The sequence below is a fragment of the Eumetopias jubatus genome, unplaced genomic scaffold (assembly GCF_037043125.1).
Source record: "Eumetopias jubatus isolate StellerSeaLion01/CBP00866 unplaced genomic scaffold, mEumJub1_p1.0 scaffold_7, whole genome shotgun sequence".
Lineage (NCBI taxonomy): Eukaryota > Metazoa > Chordata > Mammalia > Carnivora > Otariidae > Eumetopias > Eumetopias jubatus.
This window is the reverse complement of record NW_028274813.1, coordinates 136,302,345-136,322,103: the sequence shown is the minus strand read 5'-3', so window position 1 is coordinate 136,322,103 and position 19,759 is coordinate 136,302,345. Positions and strand designations below refer to the sequence as shown.

At 40.8% G+C, this 19,759-nt stretch overlaps 1 protein-coding gene across 1 annotated transcript in view; it reads right to left on the bottom strand.

Moving 5' to 3' along the window:
* ASB7 (ankyrin repeat and SOCS box containing 7) overlaps window positions 1-19,759 on the bottom strand; it is a 48,304-nt gene that overhangs the window by 24,541 nt on the left and 4,004 nt on the right. The window contains exons 3-4 of the mRNA XM_028122823.2: window positions 15,471-15,589; window positions 13,188-13,449 (exon numbers count right to left, since the gene is read on the bottom strand). Coding sequence (XP_027978624.1) covers window positions 13,188-13,398 — 211 coding nt within the window. The 5' untranslated portion in view covers window positions 13,399-13,449; window positions 15,471-15,589. The remainder of the gene's footprint in view (window positions 1-13,187; window positions 13,450-15,470; window positions 15,590-19,759) is intronic.

Here is a 19,759-nt window from a genome sequence, read left to right as displayed (position 1 = left end):
TCTCAGGGTCAGGTAAGGATGAAGAGGTAAGTGGGGTCCTCTCTGGTCTTTCTTAAGCATGCATGCAGCCTTCCAAATTCCCAGGAATACACAGAAGCTTAACGAAGCCCAAATGGCTGTCTCCGTCTCTGGGTCTCCTATTAAATGTGAGAGTACGATGTTGCTTGCCCCAACCAGTATCACAGCCTCAGGCAGCTGTGCTCTTGGCCTTTCCAGATTGTCAGCCACCTAAACTGACACCACTATTATTTTCAACTAGGCTCCAGGCATAGGGCATTTTCACTGAGCTCCAAAAGCAGGTCAGCCCACTGGCAGCAAGGGGAGTGCCGGCTATCATGATAATTGCTGCAGAGATTGCTGGGGGCAGGAAGGGCAGATGGGGGCAGCCACTTTGGGTTCAATTTCTTATTCAAGTTTCTCATGGTAAAATTTAGATAACTGATTTAAGATCATTCTTTTCTACTATAAGCATTTAAAGTCACAAATTTCTCTCTAAACACCACTCTAATACATCCCATAAATTCTGATATATTGTACTTTCAGTAGCATTCAGTTCAAAACACTGTTTAATTTCCAAACATCTGAGGCTGTCCTAGGTATTCTAATAAAATTCCATTGTAGTCAGAGTTATTCTTATAATTTCTAAAATTTACTGAGACTTTATTGCCAGCATACAGTTTATCCTGGTGTCCTATCATGTACACATGAAAAAAAAAATGTATATTCTGAAGGTGCTGGGTGCAATTTTCAAAAATATCAATTAAGTCAATGAGCTTGGTATTTTTCAGATTTTTCTCTAGTTATTGATTTCTTTATCTAGTTGTTCTATCAATTGCTGAGAGATGTTAAAATTTTCAACTATAATTGTGAACTGTCCACTTTTCCCTTCATCAAATTTTTGCCTCAAATTGGGCCCCCCCATTGGGTACACATTCTATGATTAACCTCCTCTCTAATACTTCTGGGCATTATAAACCCCTAACCCTGATGAACTGTCCCATCTGTCACTGTCTTTCTTTAGTTCGGGTAATAGTTTATGTCTTAAAATAGATTTTATATGTTATTAACATAGCCACTCTGGCCTTCACTTAATTATCATTTGCATGGTATATCTTTATCCATTTATCTACTTTCAACCTATCTGTCTCTCTATACCTAAAGCGCATCTCTTGTAGGCAGCATATAATTGAGTCTTGTCTACTCCTTTTAGACAATTTCTAGTTTTTAACTGGAGTGTTTTGTCCATTAACGTTTAATATAATTATTGCTATAGCTGAGTTTAGATTTACCATTTTATTAGTTGTTTTCCATTTGTTTCCTCTATTGTTCCCCTTCTTTACTGCCTTTTTTGTACTAGTAGGCCATTTTTTAGCATTCCATTTTAATGTCTCTATTGACTTTTTAGCTACACATCTTTGCATTATTTTTTTTTTATGTTTGTTTTACTGGTTGGTCTAAGGATTGGAATGTACACTAACCTGATTAAAATCATAATCGGGATTTATACAAATGTACTATTATATTATATGCATCCCATTTGCATTCAAAAGGAAAATCCTAAAATCAGGAAAATACAGGTATAAGCACCATACCCTAGTTCACTATACATGTGATTACTCTTTTTTTTTTTTTTAAAGATTTTATTTATTTATTTGACAGAGAGAGAGAGAGACAGTGAGAGAAGGAACACAAGCAGGGGGAGTGGGAGAGGGAGAAGCAGGCTTCCCGCTGAGCAGGGAGCCCGATGCGGGGCTCGATCCCAGGACTCTGGGATCATGACCTGAGCCAAAGGCAGACATTTAACGACTGAGTCACCCAGGCACCCCTACATGTGATTACTCTAAAAAGTTTTGGGAAGCACCAAATGCAATTAGCTAAGTTACACAGGAACAGATATTGCTTGGAGGTCTATAACATAGTTATGTTTCATGTTGTATTAACACAGGAAAGAGAGGCAACAGTGATGGAGGAAAGCAAACTAGATGAATACCTAAAACTTTGCTAATAATTCACCACAGAATAAAAAGCTGGAAGGTCAGATGGTATAATGTCTCCAAACAGGATTTCGCCAGAAACAATTTTTTCATTAATGAAAAACTGCAAATTTAGTAAAGCAGCAGTGCAAAAAAAAAAAAAACAACCCCCAAAAAAACAAAAACAGCATTCCCTGATAACTACTCTCCACACTGATGATAGACTTGCAGCTTTTCTTCTACACCTTTTAAAAAATTACAAGTAATTCTAATCATAGTCTAATAACGTAATCTTTTCTCTATGTTTGGGCATGAGAATTTTAAAAATATGTGAAATGAGGGGTGAAATTTTGAGAGAAAAAAATTCCTTCATTAAGGATAGATTTCTTGGAATTAATCAGAAGACAATTTATTGGACAAAAAGATCTCCCAATTCTAAGGATCTAATATATACTTCTAAACTGCTTTCTACAAGTGTTTTCATAAATTCCTACCATTAACATTTCTGTTTTATCCCACTTGGGATATCATCTGCAAAATCTTTCATTTCTGAAAAGATAAAAATAATTTCTCACCACACTGCTACTGATTTCTTTGATTTATCCCTTATCTCCCTAACTTACTTTCATGTGTTTCTCCACAAGGATTTTACCTACTGTATCAAGAGGAACCCTGAGATGCTCTTCTCAGGTTCCTATGGGGATTTGCTCTACGGATTCAACTTCTAGAGCTTCAGCTGACTGCCTTTCACGTCAGTTACATGAACACTGAATCTGAAGATAAATAAACACACCTAAGATAGGTCTCTTAATGTTATTTTCTTAAAATGTCTTAATGTTATTTTCTTAAAACAAACTTAGAATTTTTAGAGTGATTCCAAATGGGAAAATGAAGAGGATAATAATAATGGGTTTTTTATGATTCCCACTATTACAATACAGACTCCTCTGCATAACTTTAACAGCATACTAACCTGGTCAGAAAGATTATCAGGATTTGTACTGAGGTACTATTATACGCATCACATTTGTGTTTAGAAACTCTAATATTTCTGGGCATTATAAAACCCTAAGTGTTCGCTTCAAAGCATGATGTCTGAAAGCACAGACACAAACACATGTTTGTGCTATGCTTTATTGCACTTTTTACAAATGGAAGGTGTGTGGCAACCTGAATCATCGAGCAAGTCTATTGGCACCATTTTACCAACAGTATCTGCTCACTTCATGCCTCTGTACCATATGTGGGTAACTCTCACAGTATTTCAAACCTTTTCATATTGTTCTATTTATTCTCGTGATCCATTACCAGTGATCTTTGATGTTACTATTGTAATGGTTTGGGGGCACAATGAACTGTACCCACATAAGCAGTGAAACTTAAGCAATAATGACTGGCCATTATCCCATCCCTCCCCCTCTCCTCAAGCTTCCTGATTCCTTGAGACATAACAATATTGAAGTTAGGCCAATTAATAACCTTACAATGGCCTCTAAATCTTCAAGTGAAAGATTTAAGGTTTAAAGGTAAGGATCTGACTTTAAATCAAAAGCCAGAAATGATTAAGCTTAGTGAGGAAGGCGTGCTGAAAGTCAAGATGGGCTGGGGAAAGCTAGGCCTCTGGTGCCAAACAGCCAAGCTGTGAACGCAAAGGAAAAGTTCTCGAAGGAAATTAAAAGTACTGCTCCAGTGAACGCACGAACGATCAGAAAGTAAAACAGCCTTATTGCTGATATGGAGAACGTTTCAGAGGTCTGGATAGAAGACCACACCAGCCACAACATCCCCTTAAGCCAAAGCCTAATCCAGGGCCAGGCCCTAACTCTTCAATTCTGCGAAGGCTGAGAGAGGTGGGGAAGGTGCAGAAGGAAAGTTCGAAGCCAGCAGAGGTGGGTTCGTGAGGTTTAAGGAAAGAGGCCATCTCCATAACTTCAAAGTGCAAGGCGAAGCAGCAGGTGCTGATGGAGAAGCTGCAGACAGTTATCCAGAAGATCTAGCTCAGAGAGTAAATGAAGGGGAAGACACTAAACAGTAGATTGTCAGTGTCAACAAAACTGCCTTCTACTGAAAGAAGATACCATCTAGGACTTAACATAGCTAGAGAGGAGAAGTCAATGCCTGGCTTCAAAGGTTCAAAAGACAGGCCAACTCTTGTTAGGGGCTAATGCAGCTGGTGACTAAGTAGAAGCCAGTGCTCATTCACCGTTTCAAAAATCTTAGGGCCTTTAAAAATCATGCTAACTCTACTCTGCCTATGCTCTATAAAGAGAATAACAAAGCCTGGATGACAGCACATCTGTTTACAACAGGGTTTACAGACTATTTTAAGCCTCTGTTGACACTTACTGCTCAGAAAAAAAAAAAAAAGATTCCTTTCAAGATGTTACTGCTTGTTGACAATATAACTGGTCACCCAGGAGCTCTGATAGAGACGGACAGTTGTCTTCCTGCCTGCTGACACAACCTCCTCCATTCTGCAGCAAATGGATCAAGAAGTAATTAAGTCCTATTATTTAAGAAATATCTATGTAAGGCTACAGCTGCCATACACAGTGATTCCTCTGCTGGATCCAGGCAAAGTAAACTGAAAACCTTCCAGAAAGGATTCATCATTGTATATGGCACTAAGGACATTTGTGACTCACAGGAGGAGGTCAAGGTATCAAGAACAGGAGTTTGGAACAAGTTGATTCCAACCCTCATGGATGACTTCGAGGAGTTCAGGACCTCAGTGGAGTACGTAACCAGAGACGTGGTGGAAACAGCAGAACTAGAATGAGAAGTGGGGCCTGAAGATGGGACCGACCTGCTGCCATCTCATGACCAAACGTAAATGAACGAAGAGCTGCTTCTTAGGGATGAGCAAAGAAAGTGGTTTCTTGAGATGGGATCTACTCCTGGTGAACATGTTGTGAAGACCGTCGAAATGACAGCCAAGGATTCAGAATGTGACATAAACTTAGTTGATAAAGCAGCCGCAGGGTGTGAGAGGACTGACTCCAATTTCGAAAGTTCTACTGTGGGTAAAATGCTATCAAGCAGCATCACATGCTACAGAGAAATGGTTCGTGAAAGGAAGAGGCAATCGATGTGGCAAACTTCACTGCTGTCTTTTTTTAAGAAATCGCCACAGCCACCCCAACCTTCACAACCACCACCCTGGTAAGTGGGCAGCCATCAACACCGAGGCAAGACCCTCCACCAGCAAAAAGATTACGACTGGTTGAAAGCTCCCATGATGGTATTAGCATTTAGCAATAGTCTTTTCTAAGTAAGATATATATAAATATATATGTTTATGTATATACATACATATATGTGCGCCTGGGCGGCTCAGTTGGTTAAGTGTCTGATTCTTGATTTTGGCTCAGGTCATGATCTCAGGGTCATGAGATCGAGGCCCGTGTTGGGCTCTGTGCTCTGCAGGGAGTCTACTGGAGATTCTCTCCCTCTCCTTCTGCCCCACCCCCTGCTGGCCTGCATTCTCTCTCTAAAATAAATAAATCTTTTTTTTTTTTTTAAAGATTTTATTTATTTATTTGACAGAGAGAGGGAGATAGCAAGAGCAGGAACACAAGCAGGGGGAGTGGGAGACGGAGAAGCAGGCTTCCTAATGAGCAGGGAGCCTGATGTGGGGCTCGATCCCAGGACCCTGGAACCAGGACCTGAGCCGACGCTTAACGACTGAGCCACCCAGGCGCCCATAAATAAATCTTTAAAAAAAGTATGTATTACTTTTTAAACATAATGCTACTGCACCCTTAACAGACTACAGTATAGTGTAAACATAATTCTTAGATGCACTGGGAAAACCAAAAATTCACTGACTTGCTTTACTGGGCTATTCACTTTATTGCTGCAGTCTGGAACAGAGCCTGCTACATCTCCAAGGCATGCCTGCAAAGCGGCAAAATGTAATTCATCTGCACAAGCTTATGTTTCACATCTGTGCAGTCTACCATGGTAGCTACTGGTGAACATGTAAGTACTGAGCCCCTGAAACATGGCTACTCTGACTGCAGCACTGAAGTTTTAAATTTCATGGAAACATAAATAGCCGCTACGGACGGCCCAAGTTTAAACCAGAAAGAGAGCCTCCCTTTTTAATGTTTTCCCCATTTTGGAATATAGACAGTATCAGCTAACCAAGTCAAACTCGCTCATTTTCTCACTGAAACTGGGTCCCTCCCACAGGGGCAACCAGTGTGGCTTCGCCCAGCCACTCCCTGACCAGGCTTCCCCGGGGGTCACGCTGCGGGCGCCCAGCACCGTCACACGCGGCCTGTTATCTGTGAGTTTTGTTAGTGCCGTGTGACCACTCACTGGCGGTTTTACTGGGCAGATTTAAGAGTGGTGAGCGGTCTTACTAAACATCTCTGTCCTGCTTTGTTGTTGTTACTGTTGTTGTTGTTAATTGCATTTGGTTAACCTTCCCCTGCTCCTTCAACCAACGGCAACCTTTTTCTCCCTTAGGCCCCAAATGTCCGTTATCTTGATCCCTTTTCCCTGCCACCGCATGTCCAATCGATCTATCCGCAAAGCCTGTTGGCTCCCCTTTCAAAGCCTATCCAGAACCCGACCACTTCTCAACACAGGACTGCTACTGTCTAAACTGAGCCGCTCACATCTCTCGCCTGAACTATTCCAAAGCTTCCTGACACGTGTTCCCATTTACCCTTTGCCCCTCTACACTCCAGCTTCCTCAAGCCAGAGTGAGCCCTTCAGTAAGGTCTCCTCATTCTTCAGTTGAGAAGCCTGCGATGGTTTTCCATTCTCAGTCGCAACAAAGTCCAAAGTCTTTTGAACCTTCAAGGACCTATGGACCCCGTCAGCTGATCAGATGGTCTCTCTGACCCGGTCGGCCCTCTCTCCCATTGCTCTGCTCTTGCTGTTGTCCTCCCAGCTTTTTCTTCAAAGTGCAAAGTACGTTCCCATCCCAGACTGTGTGCAGCACTTGCCTGTTCCCTTTACCTTCAACATTCTTCTCCCAGATATTCTCACGGTTGGTTGGGTCTTCCTTTCTTTCAGGGCTCAACTCCAAGGGCACATCAGAAGCCTTCCCTAAACACTTCATTTAAAACAAAATCCTGTACCTCTTGATCCCTTCCCTGCTTCATCCTTCCTCACTGTGCTCATCCCCACCTGACACTGCACACTTCACTGTCAATTTCCTCCACTTAGAAATTAAGTGCCATGACAGCAGAGACTTTATGTGTCGCTGTGTTCCAGCCCTCAGAATGGTGTCTGACACATAGCAGGTGCTCAATAAATATGTGTTTCGGGTGGGGTGTAGGGAAGTGAGACCACAGTCCTGATCAGGCAGCAGGCACCCACCTGCTCTTGCCTGAGGTCTCAGGCTCTTTCCCTAAGATCCCACCAGTGAGCTTGCTAAAACACAAATCTGTCTCCACCGCTCCTGTCAATGGCTCACCACGGTCCCTAAACTCAATTTTGGATATGCTCTAATCGTACTGAACTTTTCTCAGTTCCTAAAACCAAATGTGCTCCCTTTCTTCTTCTACCCTTCACACTCAGTGTCCTATGTGTTTCCAATAAGCCCACATCTCTATCCTTCCAGTGCCCCATCCCTGCCTCGCCTTTCAAGCTCTCAAGTCAAACCATGCTTTCTCTAGGAAACCTCCTTCACTGCTGCCCCCACCCCTGCAACAGTGGGGGCCCTTTTATACGTGGCATTTAGGCTGCTCTGTTGGAACTGCATTGTCTCCTTATAGGCCATACACAGTCACGGTTAAGACCATGGGTCTGAACCCTAGCTCCAGTGTTTATGGGGTGAATGGCCTTGGGCAAATTACTTCCCATCCCTTGGCTCAGTTTTCTCAATGGAAAAACTACTGCTGACCCTCATAGAACGGCTGTGAAGAATTAGGCTAGTACTAAGTGCTCAGTAAATGCCGGCTATAAATCTATCCACCCACTAGTCTATGAAGTGCCAGACGGCTAGCACAATGTTTGCTCATTCTGTATCTCAGTGCCTGGCCCAGAGCCTGGCATATGGTAGGTGCTCAATAAATATCTGCTGAATCGGTATATGAGTAAGTGATTTATAGAGGACCAACTGGCCACTTCATCAATTTATATGAGTCTTCTCTCCACTCTCATGGAATGGGGGGGAGCAGTAAGGGGAGGAAGTGAACCTTTGTTTCCTGTGGGTTATTTTGCTCACTTATCCTTTTGAATCTGACTTCATTTCACCTTAATATCCATCACAAAAGAAGCTTATTAGGAGGAGGGGGCCAATCTGACTGGAAATTTTCAAGCTCTTAAGGAAACTGTGGTTTCAGGAAAAGAGCAGTTGTGATGAAGTCAAGCACTCTCCTGATTCCACCACGAGGCTGGCCCATGTTCAATCACTATTTTTCAAGAAAGAATTATTAGTCTTGTCTCCTTAAGGCAGAGAAGCAATTCTTTTAGATAGCTGACATCTGTCTCCTCGCTCTCTCACTGAGAACAAACCGGGTATGGGTTCTGCCCTCAGGAAGCTCTAGACGAACAGGAGTTAAACAGAATACTACAAGAATAAATCATTAGGCTTGTGATAGGAGCTGCAATAAAAAGGTACAGAGAATAATATCTGGATGGCAAGTCTGGATGGCAAGAGATTTCCCTGAGAAAGGGGTGCGACAGAGCAGTGGGGGTGAATGAGGGGAGGGTGGCAGCAGTGGGGTGAACTGGGGGACTCAGCAGGTCCTGCACAAAAGCCTCTGAACTCAGTGAACGTGAATGAACACAGAGAGGTTGCGGCTCAAAGATGAAGCTGGAAAGATACTGCGGGGGGGCCAGACATTGCCAGGCCAAGGAAGTCACAGGAAGGGCTTTGACTATTACCCTAAGAGAAGTGGAAAACTTTCAGGGATGGATTTTAAAAAGGAAATAACTGAATTTTCATTTCTTATCACTGATTACTCTGTTCGGAGACTGGCTGGGAGGGGGTCAAGACTGGAAACAGAGATGGAGAAGAGCATCATGGTCCTCGTGAGGGACAAGGTTCCCCTCCCTAGAGGTAGGACAGTGCCTCTGAGGAAAAGACAGGAGAAAATCGGGCAACTATTTAGGGGGAAGAAAGTCAAGGGTGATTTCTAAATTGCTGATCTAACAGGCTGTGGTGTGAGCCATGAAGGTACAGAGTCTTAACCAGCAGTTGGACACACTGGGCTCAAAGTCAGAAGGCAGGCCTAGACCAAACACAGAGCACCCTGAAGCATTATGTGTGACCAAGGGGACAAGGGAGGAGGAAGTTCCTTCTCCTGTTAATGTTTCCAAGTTGATACATAACCTGCTAGGAAAAAAATACACCCCAACCTCCTAATTCTGCTATGGTAACAGGACTGAGTAAAAGGTGGGGCCATTCAAGAACCAATGAGCGGCTTCTCCAAAATACTTAATTCTGTTGTTTTAAAATATTATACGAAAATGTAAAGGGGTAACACTGGCCAAGACATCCTTAAAGAACAAGAAGAGGAGATGTGATGCCCTCCCCTGACCCCCGTCCTCCAGGAAATCAAAACTTATCATAGAACGATATTAATTACAACAGTATTACAGGGACTCAGGGTTCCACCAACAGATGTTAGACTCAGTGTAACCACACACACATGAAGACCTTATATTTGAGTTGGAATGACACAGCAATGGGGACAGAAGGAAAGATTTAGGCTACCTTTATGGGGAAAAAATATGAAATTGTACCTGACCATCTCCTACTATACACCAAAACCAATTCTGGATAGATTAAGGACCTAAACGCCACAAAACTTTTTAGAAGAAAATACAGGCAAATAATGACCTTTGGGTATGATGTACAAGATATAAAAAAGCACAAACTAGGGCGCCTGGGTGGCTCAGTTGGTTAAGCGGCTGCCTTCGGCTCAGGTCATGATCCTGGAGTCCCGGAATTGAGTCCTGCATCGGGCTCCCGGCTCAGCGGGGAGTCTGCTTCTCCCTCTGACCCTCCCCCCTCATGCTCTCTCTCTCTCAAATAAATAAAAATCTTTTTAAAAAACAAAAAGCACAAGCTGTAAGGCGAAAGAAAAATAAAATTCACCTACGTTAAAATGCAGGCTTCTGCCCAACAGCATACAAACATGACCTCAGAAATGTGAAAAAGCTAAAAACTGAGAGAAAACTGGTGCAACGTAGACCTAACAAAGAAGAATATGTGAACAATTCCTACAAATCAGTAAGAAAAGGAACAGCAAAGCAGCCCGATCGTGCAATGTTTTGTTACTCAAATGTCATTCCTGGGGAAAAAAAGAGAGAGAGAGGCCTGCAAATCACACAGAGGAAGAGCAAACCATCTGGTGACAGATTCCTGACAAAGGCGAGAGAATAGGCACTATCCCACCTGATCAGTAAGGACAGAGCCATTCTAACCTTCTTTGGAGGGCAAGCTGTCAAAAAGCTACCAAAAAAAAAAAAAAAAAAAATATATATATATATATATAATACACATATATATATTTAACATGCCTTTGATTTGGCAGTTGTGCTTCAGGAATTATACAAGAGATAAACTCTCACATATGTTAAAAAAAATGAGTCAAAGACATTCTCTGTAATACAGTTTCTAGGAGCAGGAAAATGAAAAATAAAAATGTCCAACAATGCAGGATAAGTTTAAAGAAATTACATCCATGCAACGGAATCTGAACGTGTCAATACAGTGACAAGAAACTCTCACCCAGCTAAACTGCTCTGTGAAAAAATCAAGATGCAGAAGAAACTATTAACAAAAAAGGAGCAGGCTAGAAGGTGGAGGATGGAAAATTATGTACACCTATGTACACAGATTATCTCTGCAGTGACACAAAAGAAACCAGGAAGAGGGACTGCCTCTGGGAAAGGGACGGGCACTAAAGGCATTTTCCCCTCGTTGAACAGTCCAGAATACCTTTCATTTGGTTTTTAACCACATATATGTACATATTATGTTCTCAACAAATAAAATCTCCTGCCATTCTCAAAAAAAAAGAATGATTTAAACAAATAATAGTATGCCCATACTAATAAATATTATATTTAGCAGCTAAAAAAAAAAGTAAATCTACATGTATTAATATAAAACAGGCACAGGGTTTTTTTGGGGTAATGAAAATGTTCTAAAATAACTTGTGGTGATGGATGGTCAACTCTATAAATACACTAAAAGCCACTGAACTGTATGCACATTTTAAATGGGTGAACTGTAAGGCACAGGAATTCTACCTCAATAAAAGCTATTAAAAAATATCTGCGCGCGCACACACACACACAAACACCCGTGCACATCCCCACAGCCACACAGAGGGGAGGGTGAGTGAGGAAACAGGGTTCAGTAAACTAAGGCCCACAGGCCAAATTTGGCCGCCCACTGGTTTTCATAAAGTTTTATCGGCACACAGACACACTCCTTTGTTTCCAAATTGTCTATGGCTGCTTTCATGCTACAAAGGCAGAGTTGAGTAATTATGACAGAGACAGTAGGGTTTGCAAAGCCTAAAGTATTTACTATCTGGCCTTTTACAGAAGTAGTTTGCCAACCCCTGATATTAAAAAACAAAGACAAAAACAAAAACAAAAAAACTTAAGTTCTATAGTTGGGTGAAAAACAACTGTAGGAAAATATGATCATGATATCATTTATGTTCTAAAACCACACACAACACAACATGACATATTTTCTGAGTACAAGTAATAGTGTCAGAAAATGATCCCAAACTCCTACCTAGGGGACAGGCAGAAAGGACTGGGAGTTGAGCAAAGGGGTCTTTAGCTTTATTTGTAATTTATCTGAAAATTGTTTTATTTAAGGAGACAATATTACCTGAGTAATTGCACTTTTTTTTTTTTTTTTTAGTTAATTTTTAAAAGCAAGGCTGGTGGCAGCAGAAAGTAACAGGACTAGGTTGGATTAACACTGCAAACTCTGATCTTGGTAAGCACTGCCAGAATTTTAAGTGTTCTGATCCTATACCCCACCTTTCAGTTTTTTCCAATCTTTCTCCTGTTTCCCTTCCATTTTCCCTCCATTAACTTTGGAAGTGAGCTTTCCAAGGTTTAAGGTGAAATGAGGTAGGAGCAAGAGGAACAGGAGGGCTGAAGGGCGGCTACAAAGGAAGCATGGGACAGCGAATGGCTAGGCCCTGTCCACAGTCCACTGTTCCGGGGATCCAGTTCCCATCACAGGGCCCCTGGGATGTGTGAAGACTCAGTCTCAGGCTTAGCAGTGCCCTGCAATTAGTTTCTGCTCATAGCCTTCATATTCCTAGCTTCGTGTGATTCACACAGCCCTCACCAGGGCCCTGGGGCTTCTAGAGTTTTCTGTACTTCAAGGCGGTTTACAAGTTTGACTAGTCTTGTAACACAGTACACCTTAAAAATGAAACTAACGGATTGTCAAAGAGCAATTCAGGCCCCAGAAGGGCACATGTAGAACTTGAGTCTCAACTATGCTGCTTACGCCATCATTACAAAGATCAAATGGGTACAAATGATAAAATACATATAGCCCATTTCTGGAAAAGAAAGTAAGTAGAAATTCAACTGGGAAAAAAGTAAACTAGTTTAGGGCAATTATTAGTTATTGTTAATTATGGAAACTAACTATGGGAATGGGCAGTTTTTCGAAGCAAAAGCATAAAATGTCAAAGGTCGTTTCCAATTGCGTGTATTTATACAAAATGAGACCTCAGGTAACCTGTCTTCAGAAACTATGTACAATTCTGGAAAAGGCAAGAGCTCTAAAACAGCAGTAAAAGAAACCATCCAAAAGTTTTTTTAAAAGAGGTAAATTCAAAAGATAGGCTACTATTAAGGCCATGATATTTAAAGGGACCTGTGCTAGGTCTCTGTTTGCACGAGCAATTACCAAAGGGGAAACTTGTGTAACTCTCTAATTGTGGGTCCCAAAACCACTTCTGCTTCTGAAACAAAAGCAACTGGACAACATGAAGGGTTGCTGGGAAAACCTGGCTGCATTTAAACTACAGTGACAGGGGTTTGAAAAAAGCACATTCACCAGACTGCTCTTTTAAACAATCTGATTTTGAACAAGACTCAGCATAATTCCAACAAATCTTCACAAAGGAGAGAAGAAGAAGTTGGGTGTTAACCAACGAGAAGCATTAAATGTTTCATATACATGGGCACATACATTTTAAACTAAATAGAATTTAAGTTTCCCCTTGGCAAAAAAAGGTTTGCTTCCGGTAAACTCACCTCCATGTTCTAGAAATACCCGAACACATCTTTCCTTCCCTCTTGCTGCAGAGAAATGAAGCAGGGTCCAGCCATTAGCATCCCGGCCATTGGGAGAATAGCCTTGTTCTAGCATCTTCCGTACTGTGTGAACATCCCCAGCGGCCACTGCAGCCTGAATCTGCAATTCTTCCTGGAGTTCAGGGTTCCTTCGACAATGGTGGTGTAACATCCTAGCTGAGTCCACTTTTTACAAAGGATTCATTAGGTCACAGGGAACAGCCTTTGAGGGGAAGCAGAATACATCAAATTTAGAATACGTGGCACCTCATGGTGTGTCTGTTAAATAGTACAGAATTTTCCATCATTAAATCATGTAAATCTTAGTAATGACAGTTCACCCTACTACAACTAATTAACATGCACCTGTTATGACCAAATTTCCCTAAGATTATAAAAGATTTCAAACAAAAAGCCAGGCATAAAGCTCTAAATTGCTGAAACAGATCAGTTCTTTTGTAGTCTTTTGAAAACTCAAAGCAAAGATCCCATGAACATAGCAGCATTATTTCAGGTATAATGGAAGATGATGCTGGGCAGCTAGAAAATGGGAGACAGCAGAGGAAGAATTGGATGAGTTTGAGGTTCCCTAATGCACACAGTTATAAACCATTTCAAAGATTCTCTCACAGACTAGTGAGTGAATATGGAGTATCAAGAGGACAATTCATAGACTATGAAGACTACAGACCTTTAACTATGAGAAGCAGTTAAAGAAAAAAAAGTAAAAAACTTTAGGTGAGTCGCCTAAAAGTATTTCAACAGTATTTTATTTTTAGCCCCAAAGGATGAAAGGTTTGGGGAGGGAGGGCAAGGGGAAGTGGGTGGGGTCAATTAAAGTAAAATGCAAAGACAACATGTATTTTCCTTTTGTTTATTTTTCTCTTTCTGTCCTCCCTACTTTGTTATTAACCACCCCTCTTTTTCTGCCACATCTTTTCCACTTTTCTAATTTCAATTTTCCAGAAGTTTGACTCTATAAGCATAGAGTACCAAGATCACACAAAATATTTAAACACTGTTAAGAACTGAAACAACCTGTTGATTCACCACATGAAAAAAATCATTTAAAATTTTTTTTTTAAGATTTTATTTATTTATTTGAAAGAGAGAGAATGAGAGATAGAGAGTACGAGAGGGAAGAGGGTCAGAGGGAGAAGCAGACTCCCTGCTGAGCAGGGAGCCCGATGTGGGACTTGATCCCGGGACTCCAGGATCATGACCTGAGCCGAAGGCAGTTGCTTAACCAACTGAGCCACCCAGGCGCCCCTGAAAAAAATCATTTTAAAGCAAAAGGAGTATATTGAATTTCTGCACTCTCTAAAAGGTCACAAAAGAGGTGTGCACTCAGACTCAATATAAAATGAGATCTCCTTCCTGTGAAGAAGAAAAGTCCAAATTGAATTGGTGAAAAGTGGCATCTTACACATGTGTATGCAAAAACTTTTGCAATGCATTTTTAAGCTTTACAGAAGCTTACAGAAGCTTAAACTAACATGCTTCTAAGAAGCCATTCCATCTGGGCTAATTTTAAGGAATAGATTAGACTCATCTCCTAATTAGTAGGCTTCCATTTCTAAAAATAAAAAATTATGTGATAAAGTCCTTTAAAGACATTTTGGTCTCCTATGTAGGTTAGACATCTTGGGATAATCTTGTTACCAATAATAATTTATCTTGTAAAACTTCTTGTTATAGATTGTACAAAGGTCAACTTAAGCCTGACCTAGGTCAAATCGTCCTAACTTAGGAGTAAAATCAAATATCTTATGTTGTTTTGTACATTGAAAATGGTTAAACTCTTACGTATTACCATTAAGTAACATAATTTAAATTGAGAAGTTTCCTGACGATTTGTTTTCTTAATAAACATGATTTCCCCCTTATCTCTTCACTTGACTACTTTTTCAATCAACACTATAAAATTAAGTCTCTGATCTTAGAAATTTTAAAACTGAGAATCCTTTTGGAATAGGTTTTTGCTTATTTTTAGAGTTATAAGAGAAGATGTTGACCATTAGAAGAAATTAATAATTATTACTAGGTGCTTAAAACAATCAGCTTCAGATTTTTTTTTTTTAAATGGGACAATTATCTTGGCACTTAAATGAGGTCTACTATGCAGGATCCAATCAATATCAAAGCCAACCTGGATTTTCTCTTAGCAAGAGTTGTGTTTAGTATACATTAGCTGATTTGAAGGAAGAGAACTGCACAGACGACCAAAGACCCTCAGTCACTTACCTTATGGAAGAATGTCCCTTTTCCTGATACGTGGATTGCCTAATAACCATTGTGCACATACAGCATTGTGAGGAGGAGGCTCAGAGTGTGTCCAGACTGCAGCGTGAATGAGCTTTAACCTAAAAACAAATACCAATTATGGGAAGATTCCTAACAATAATAAAGAATCAGAGCTGCCGCACAGTCTACCTTTTGACGAGCTTAAATTTTAGCACTTTATGATAAACTTACAGAGCAGAGAAAGAACTCAGATCAATTCTTAGAGAAAATCATCATGGTACCTACGCTAATATCCACACTGGTATAGAATACAGTTTATTTTCAGAAATTTTTTTTTCCCCTAAAAGGTCAGTTTTTTGAAAAAGAATAAAGATAATAAAAAAAAAATCACACATTTGGAATCTGATACAAACACAGGTTCCTTTCATTTTTTGGTCTATTCACAATAGAGCAGACTTGCTTCATCTGAATTACTTTTTAACTGACACCGTAGGCACTTGCTCTTTCTAAACAGGACAAAAATGAAAGCATGTGTTCATTCAATACAGTAGGTGGCCAGGGCCAAAATGGAATCTATGACAACTAAAAGGAGATTATGTCTTTAAATGCTGGTACTTCCTATGCCCAAAAAGCATTATGTTAACCATTTTGAAATTGTTATTCCTTTATGCATACATCAAACTAGGTAAAAGATGAAAACAACATTTCTTGCCAGCTTCCCCAAATGAATTTTGAAAAAATTCTCTCTACAACTTTAAGAAAAAGGATCTTCCTCTATGTAAATTAAATCCTAGATCTGTGAATTCCACTAAGGTTAAAAGCACATGCTAAGTGACTTCCACACACTACACTAGGATCACTCTAGGAATTACTCACTGGGAAAACGGCCACCCCTTCCCCATGGGGTGGGTGTGCTAGGCCCTGTGTCACTTAAACAGGAAAGGTCGGGCCACCTGGCAACCTGACGTGCTTTTGGGAAGAGTGGCAGTCACAGGTGCTTCTGGGTGCACACCAGAATTTCCAACCCATCCAAATCAGGAGAGTCCACTTGGACCCTTTCCTTTTTCCATACCTTTTCTTCCCTTGTCAAACTTTTTCAAGGAAGGCCAAGGAGTTGGCCAAGATGCACCTGGAAATAATATCTGACTTAAAACTGCCTATCATTGACTCTGAAAAACAAACTGAGGGTTCTAGAGGGGAGGGGGGTAGGGAGATGGGTCAGCTTGGTGATGGGTATTAAAGAGGGCACGTTCTGCGTGGAGCACTGGGTGTTATGCACAAACAATGAATCATGGAACACTACATCAAAAACTAATGATGTAATATATGGTGATCAACATAACAATAAAAAAATTTAAAAAAATTAAAAAAATAAAACTGCCTATCATTTCTAAAAAAAATGAATGAGACATGATCAGAACAACTCCTACAAAGCAAGCTACAAAAAATGCAGAACCATCCTTACAAAAATGCCCAATTCTGAGAGCGGGGCAAGGAAAGAAATATACAAGATGAACCTGGAGCATCTCACTGCGCCAAAAAGGAAGTGCTCAAAGAAAAATGCACTGATGGGGGTATGTCAGAAGAACACAGGAGCCAATAACTAGAGCTCTCAGTAGCCAAGATGGAAAAATTTGAACAAGATAATTCAAGTACTACTGGATTCTAACCCAAAGTATAGAAGATCTATATGCCCATGTTGCTATCACTGGTTGAATAAATGAATAAAGGAGGGGAGGAGAAACAAAATCTCCTGTGCATAATTCCAAAGAGTTGTGTAATTCTCCCTCCTCAAGGAGGCAGAGCATAACTCACCTCTCCTTTAGTATGGGCCATGCATAGCGACTTCCTTCCAATGAGGACAGCACGGAGAGGGAGGGAAAGAGCAACTTTATGGTGAGAAACCTGGAAAATACTGTCTCAGCCCAGTGATCACAGTTAACAGCAGCAGTGCCAAGTCATGTTATTCATATGATGTGATGAGAATGGCAATCTACCCTGGTGATCTTTGTCTCCAAAGCCCATAACCTCAGTTTAATCATGAGAGAAAATACCAAACTCCAAATGAGGGGCATTCTACAAAATACCTGACCAGTACTCCTCAAAATGTCAAGGCCATCAAAAACAAGGAAGTCTGAGAAACTGTCACGGCCAAAAAGAGCTTAAGGAGACAAGATGATGACTAAATGTAATGTGGTGTCCTAGATGAGATCCTGGAACAGAAAAAAGGTATTAGGTAAAAGCTAAGGAAATCTGAATATGATTTGGATTTTAATTAATTATAATGCTCGCTGTTGGTTCATTAACTGTGACAAATGCATCTATTAATAGAAGATATTACCAGAAACTGGGTGTGGACTATGTGGACATTTTGTACTATCTGTGCACATTTTTCTATAAACCCAAAACTATACTAAGATAAAAAATCTGTTTAAAAAAGGCAAACTGAGGTCTCCAATGATGAGCCTCCAGCATTTTCCACAAAAGAACTCGTGATTATGTTCTACATGAGCTGCATCTACATTTCAAAAACCAACACCACTGGATGCCTTATTTCCAAGGGTGTCCTTGGTAACCCCTGCCTCCCAAGAGAAGTGGAGATGGCCCTGCATGGCTTCAGGCCTTCGAGAATCCTTGTTCTTGCTGTCTTCCATCTACCCACGGTCACTTCCATGGAGGCAGAGGGGGTATGTGTGGAGGAGGACATGCAAGGTGGAGGTGGAGGAGAATTTATGAAATGGTATTAATTTATTAATAATATCAAGAAAAATCTGTGTTAAAAGATGAAGTGACTATTTCTCTCAACAAGAAAGGTGCACACACCACAGTAACTTGTGATAATGCTGTATGGACTCCTTCAGTCAGACAAATGAAAGTCCACTGAGTGCCTGACATGTGTTTGGCACACTGCTGAGCCTCGGCCACTGGTGTTACCTCTTGGTAGAACTTTAACAGAAAGTTCTCGGGGCGCCTGGGTGGCTCAGTCGGTTAAGCGTCTGCCTTCAGCTCAGGTCATGATCCTGGGGTCCCGGGATTGAGCCCCATGTCAGGCTCCCTGCTCCGCAGGGAGTCTGCATCTCCCTCTCCCTCTCCCTCTGCCCCTCTTTCCGCCTGTGTTCTCTCTCTTCCGCTCTTGCTTTCTCTCAAATAAATAAAATCTTAAAAAAAAAAAGTTCTGCATACTTAAATCAAATACACCTAGAAATATTAGGATCATTTTTCTCTTTTCTGACAATACTAAGCGCTATAAATAATAACCACAGGTTTAAGCCAAAAACGCACACTTCACATGCCTCAATCCTCCCCAGAAAAAACAGACACACGGACCAGGCAAACATAACTCCTGTCAGCTGTATCCCTTAAGTTACGAAGGGCAATGACTTATTACCAAACCATCCATTATAACAGTCCAAGGCACGAGACAAGTAATAAATTTTATCTTGGTGTTATGCGAGTTTGCACTTAACAGAATTTAGCTATCCACACGTGAATAAATTTTTTTAAAAATACTGAACTGAAAAAGGAAATACACCATCCAGTGCTAAAGGTGTCTATTAAAAATCACAGAGGAGGACACCTGGGTGGCTCAGTTGTTAAGCATCTGCCTTCGGCTCAGGTCATGATCCCCCTGGGATCGAGCCCCGCATCGGGCTCCCTGCTCCGCGGGAAGCCTGCTTCTCCCTCTCCCCCTCCCCCTGCTTGTGTTCCCTCTCTTCCTGTCTTTCTGTCAAATAAATAAAATCCTTAAAAAAAAAAAAAAAAGAGAATCACAGAGGAAGTCCAGAGATGAGATTGGAAAAAAGTCTATTTCCCCTCAAGGGGAAGTTCGAAAATCTGAGCTCCTGGAAGTCACCTATAAAATAAAAGAATATGGCCACAGAGGCAATTTTCTAAAGAAACACATGTAAATGTGAGTTGTTTTAAATTAATGACTCAGAATGACTAAAACTCGGAGGGTGCAATCTTAGAAATTCCATTTCAGGTTTCAGTCAGAAAAGAGAAAAAAACATACAAACAAGGAAGACTTCAGAATTACGTATCAAAATGAGGCACTTCCCCAATGTATATCATTTTGGGGAATGTGTGTTGGGATTGTTTGGGGAATGTGTGTTGATAATGGGACAGTGTGTTGAATAGTGTGTTTAAATTTTACGAATCCATCTTTTTCTATTCTACATGGTGTCAAAAGAAAACCATCCAGGACTCTGAGCTTTTACACTGTTGATCATACTAGAAACTATAAATTTAGGAATTAAAATGTTACCACTGAATTCCATAAAGATGCCAAG